Genomic DNA, 4,722 nt, shown 5'->3' on the forward strand with positions numbered 1-4,722 from the left:
TACAAAAATGTCCACAGAAGTGCGATTTGCAACAGGCAAAATTGAGAAAAACCCAATAGTTGATCCGTAGAATGGAAAAATAGGAAATACCATACAGAAATGAGAACAAATGAACTACAACTTCACAAAATGTATGAATCTCAAAATCATAATGTTGACAAAAAGAAGCCAGACACAAAAGAGAACATACGTTACCACATTATATCTATTGATAGGAAGTTCAAAAATAAGCAAAAACCTATAGTGTTAGAAGTCAATCTTGGCGTGGTGACTAGAGACTGGCAAGGAGTTTCTGGCATTCTGGTAATGTTCTATTTCTTAACCTGGGTGTTGTTTGCTTTGTGAAAATTCATTGAAGTGTACACTTGTGATTTGTTGCATGTATGGTATACTTCAATAAAAATTCACGTTAAAATGCAATGCAAAAAGACACTATTCTTAATAAGTTACCAAATGCTGGGGGTTTAGAGTCTGTGCAGAGGCAAAGAAAATGGCCTCTTCCCAGCTCTAATCCTTATTTTGTCACTTGGGCCATGAAACACCTCTGCTTCTGTTCAAACTACACAAAGTCTCTTGTTAAAACAGTTCTCTCTGCTCTCCTGGGCTCCCTATCCAAGTGATTGGTTCCCAGGGGCCTAAAGGACACATGAGGAACACCCAGCATTGCCTCCGACGTTAACATTTGTTTAACTAAAACATATTTCCTCCCAAAGCAATCTAGTATGCAGAAATGTAATTCTGCCTCCAGCACACATTAACTTTTGCATTATCAACTACAAAAATGTCATTGCTATTCAAATAACTACATAATCCATTTGGATAGTTTGCCCTGAATCATGAAACATTTTGTTTTAAAGAGTATTAAAATCTCCATCTCTTACCAAATGAAAACTACTTACAGATTTTAAGCGGGTTTGAGTTTTTTCCCTTCTGCTACTCATCAAAGTTGAAAACAGTAATTCCAGGTCCAGAGTTTTATCTTACAGATAAACTATGAAATGTGCCCCCAACTATATGTATAAAGATGTTTATTGCAGCCTTGCTTGTAAAAGCAAAATAATGGAAACACCCTGGACTAATAAGGAGAATGGTTAAATCGATTATGGTACAGCATACATGAAAAGTATGCGGTAGCTCTCTATGGATATAAACAGATGTGATGGTTAACGGTATGTGTCAGCTTGGCTAGGCTATGATCCTCAGTGGTCTGGCAGACACCATGTAATCCTCTTTTTGTGATCTGATGTGAGCAGTCAATTAGTTGAAAGGGGAGATTCCTTGGGGATGTTGCCTGCCTCCAGTATATAAAAAGAAAAAAAGAGAAGCTCACTCTTTTTTTCCTCAACCCTACGCTCTTCTCTTCGCATGAGTTCAGCTCTTGAGATGCAGCCTGCAGAGGCCTCTAGCCTGCTGCCTGCGCTGCCGAGTTTTGGTTCATCAGCCCCTGCAAGCACATGAGTCAGCAGAGGTCTTCAGTTATTTGCCTGACCCACAGATTTGGGACTTGCCAGCCCCGACAACTGCATAAGCCATTTCCTCACAATTGGGCAATCCATTTCTTTGAAGTAATTTTCTCTCTGTGTATATTTATATACATTTCACTGGTTTTGCTCCTCTAGAGAACCCAGACTAAGCCAACAGAACTCCAAGAGATTTTAACTGATAAAAGTAAGGTGTAGGACAGTATACAGAGTATCAAACAAGCATTAGAGTATATATAGAGTATATACAATATAGAGTATAGAGAGAGTATTACACAAGCCATGATTTAAAAAAAAAAAAGTTTATCTATTTAACAGTTCTGTATCTGTGAAAGATAACTTCGGGACTGGGGGTTTGGGGTGGGAGAGAGACTTTCCATTATCCATTATTGTACATTTCTCTGAATTATTCTTTACTATGTGCAGACGTAACTTTTTTCAACAACAAAAAATGAACTAGTTTTGATAATGGGGAACTCTTAGGGCCTGGGTTTGACTCTTGTTGTTGTTCGTTGCCGTCCAGTCGGTTCCGTTCCGAGGAGATCCCACGTGTGCAGAGTAGAACTGCTCCACAGGGTTATCAAGGCTGTGACCTTTCAGCAGCAGATCACCAGATCTTTCTCCAGGGGCGCCACTGCGTGTATTCGAACTGCCAGCCTTTAGGCGAGTAGTAGTGTTTTACTGTTTGCACCACGAGTCGCCTGAGTTTTACTCTAGATACCCTACCCAGTTGGGGTGCTGTTGGGGCACAGTTTAAGGACCCGGATGTGGTATTTAATTTGACCTGGTAAGCCCATATGGGCTAGGACTCGTACTTAGATAAACTGATACACCCATCCAGCACCAAGGAAGGAGAAAATGCAAAGGAAGACCTTGTGGTTTCAGCCCTCCAGCTCTGCACCATACTTACTTCTGTGGATTTCCAGCTGCACAGGGTCACTCCACACCGAGAGAGCTGTCTTGCACCTGTATTCACCACTGTCAGTGATGCTGGCAGCCGTGAAGCTGTAATTGGTCGTCAGGGTCTGAATGGCTGAGCCATTGTGAAACCACTGGGCCGAGTGGTTTCCAGGCTGACCTGGCCCCTCACAATGTAAGGTTACACTTTCCCCTTGGAACACGCTGACCCACGGAGGGCGCAAGGTGATCACTGCTTTTGGGGAGTCTGTTTGGGAATTAAAAAAAAAAGACTTAGGGTAAAAGGAAAGGGCTCTAGGCAATTGGTAAGTTTTTGTGGATAGCCCAAGGAACAAAAATGACAGATTAGACTGGAAAATAGGCAAGTGGGAATCTACCAAAGTTGACTTTTAAGAGTGTCCAGACCGTGCTGCAAAAAGTTCTGTTCATGTTATTAAATCCTCATCTGGATGTTGGAGATTTCGGGTTCCTAAGGATTAAATTACTGTTTTAGGTCTCACCATTTATAGGCAATGAAGCAAGGATTTAAGACAGGGCAAACTGATTGGATTATTGTCCTCGTGCTGTACTGTCTCCAAGGGTTAATCGCAGCCTTAACTAGCATTTGCATCGGAAGCTAAGGTTCAAACTCCTCCCTTTGCAGCCTTCAGTAGCGGCCAGGCTCTCTCTGAGGAAGAAAAAAGTATTCAGTTTTCTTCTAAAGGAGATTGGCTCTGGGGATGTTGGAAAACCCAGCAAAGTTCCCTTTATGTTTTTGCAATTCTGGCCCTTTCCTGCCATCATATAAACATTAAGGCATTTATTCCAAAGGTCAGGGCTCATTCAGAAAACCTTAGAAAGAAACCTTAAAACCAAGGTTTATCAAAATCACACTCGGAATATAAATCAGTTACTATAGAGTCAATTCCAACTCATGGAGACTCCAAGTGTGTCAGAGTAGATATGTGCACCACAGGGTTTTCAACAGCTGATTTTTTTTGGAAGTAGATCACCCTGCCTTTCTTCTGAGGCTCCTCTAGGTGGACTCGAACTTCCAACCTTTTGGTTGTCAGAGAGAGCATTAGCCATTTGCACCACTCAGGACTCTACTCTGAAATAGGGGATTTAAAATAAATTATAAATCTGTCTCCTTTCTATCCTCTGCTTACACTTCCTTCTTCAGAATAATGTTTCCCATCCTTTGGAAGCAGGAATGAGACAGAGGAAGAGAAGTTGAGGTAGAGATCACTCACCCATTTGTCCACCACCTGGAACTGCAAGAGACCAGAGAATAGAAACATTAGTTGGTCAGTAGGAGACAATGAGGAAGGGAGAGATGGGGAGACATCATAAATATAGACTCTGAGGTGCCGGCCTACGTCTCTTGAGTTTTTCCCTATCCCCCTTTCCCAAAATCAGGGCACCAGCAGAACCAAACAACCCAACGGTGGTTACTGACATGGGGCTTCTAGGCTTAACGCTGCCTTATGGTTCCCCTTCCCACCCTCTTGAAAATATAAACACCAACAAAACAGCATACACACAGTTGTCTCCATACTGTTAAGTTCTAGCTCAGGATACCAAAGGAAGACAAGAAAAACCTTGAACCCTTATTAGCAGAGCCCCGTACCCTTCTAGCTACCCCTCTTAGCCCAACTTACCCGAAAGGAGCAGAGCAGTCAAAAGCCACATCTTATCTCCACAGCTGATGGGAGCAGTGAGACCTGCAACATGCCAGACATTGAAGGGATTCTGCAGAGGATTCTGGAGTTAAGATTAGAAAAGAGGAAGGAAATTGCCTCTTCTGACCACTATCATCATGTTCCTTTTCTGGGAAATCTTCAATTCTTGAAGTATGCACTTCCAATTCACATATTTCTGAACCCACCTCCCCCAGTTTGAAGCACTGATTTTTGGGATTATGCACATTTCAGAATCCAGGGGAGGGGCAAAAGTTTTATTGACATTCTATTCTGATTATATTCTCTCTCTACCACTTCTGTTCCTTGGGGCTAGAACATGGCAAATTCCCACTTTTATAACTAGTTTAATGCTTAGCTAAGGCCTCCCAAACTTGGTTATGTGAATCCAGATGATTCTAGACCAGCCTCTATGAGACATGTGGGGAGTTACTCATCTCCAAGAGTTCCCCTAATACAAGCCAACCTCTGTTCCTCCAAGGAACAGAGGTACGACCAACCTCCAATTTTTATAAAAAATGACATCTCCCTGAAAGACTTTATGAATTTTGGCTATTTATCTTGGCTAAATTCAAGGAAATTAAAGGCAAATAAAGTTCTGTTTAATGAAAATGCTACAGGGAAGAAAAATACCTCATCTATAT

General features: G+C 41.8%; 1 protein-coding gene across 1 annotated transcript in view; it reads right to left on the bottom strand.

The window, feature by feature from the left end:
* FCGR1A (Fc gamma receptor Ia) overlaps positions 1-4,388 on the bottom strand; it is a 17,417-nt gene extending 13,029 nt beyond the window's left edge. The window contains 3 exon segments of the mRNA XM_023724593.1: positions 2,392-2,646; positions 3,632-3,652; positions 4,040-4,388. Of these exon segments, the coding sequence (XP_023580361.1) occupies positions 2,392-2,646; positions 3,632-3,652; positions 4,040-4,307 (544 nt within the window). The 5' untranslated portion in view covers positions 4,308-4,388.
* Positions 4,389-4,722: the final 334 nt, after the last annotated feature.

This window comes from Trichechus manatus, unplaced genomic scaffold, assembly GCF_000243295.1.
Source record: "Trichechus manatus latirostris isolate Lorelei unplaced genomic scaffold, TriManLat1.0 scaffold00250, whole genome shotgun sequence".
Taxonomy (NCBI): domain Eukaryota; kingdom Metazoa; phylum Chordata; class Mammalia; order Sirenia; family Trichechidae; genus Trichechus; species Trichechus manatus.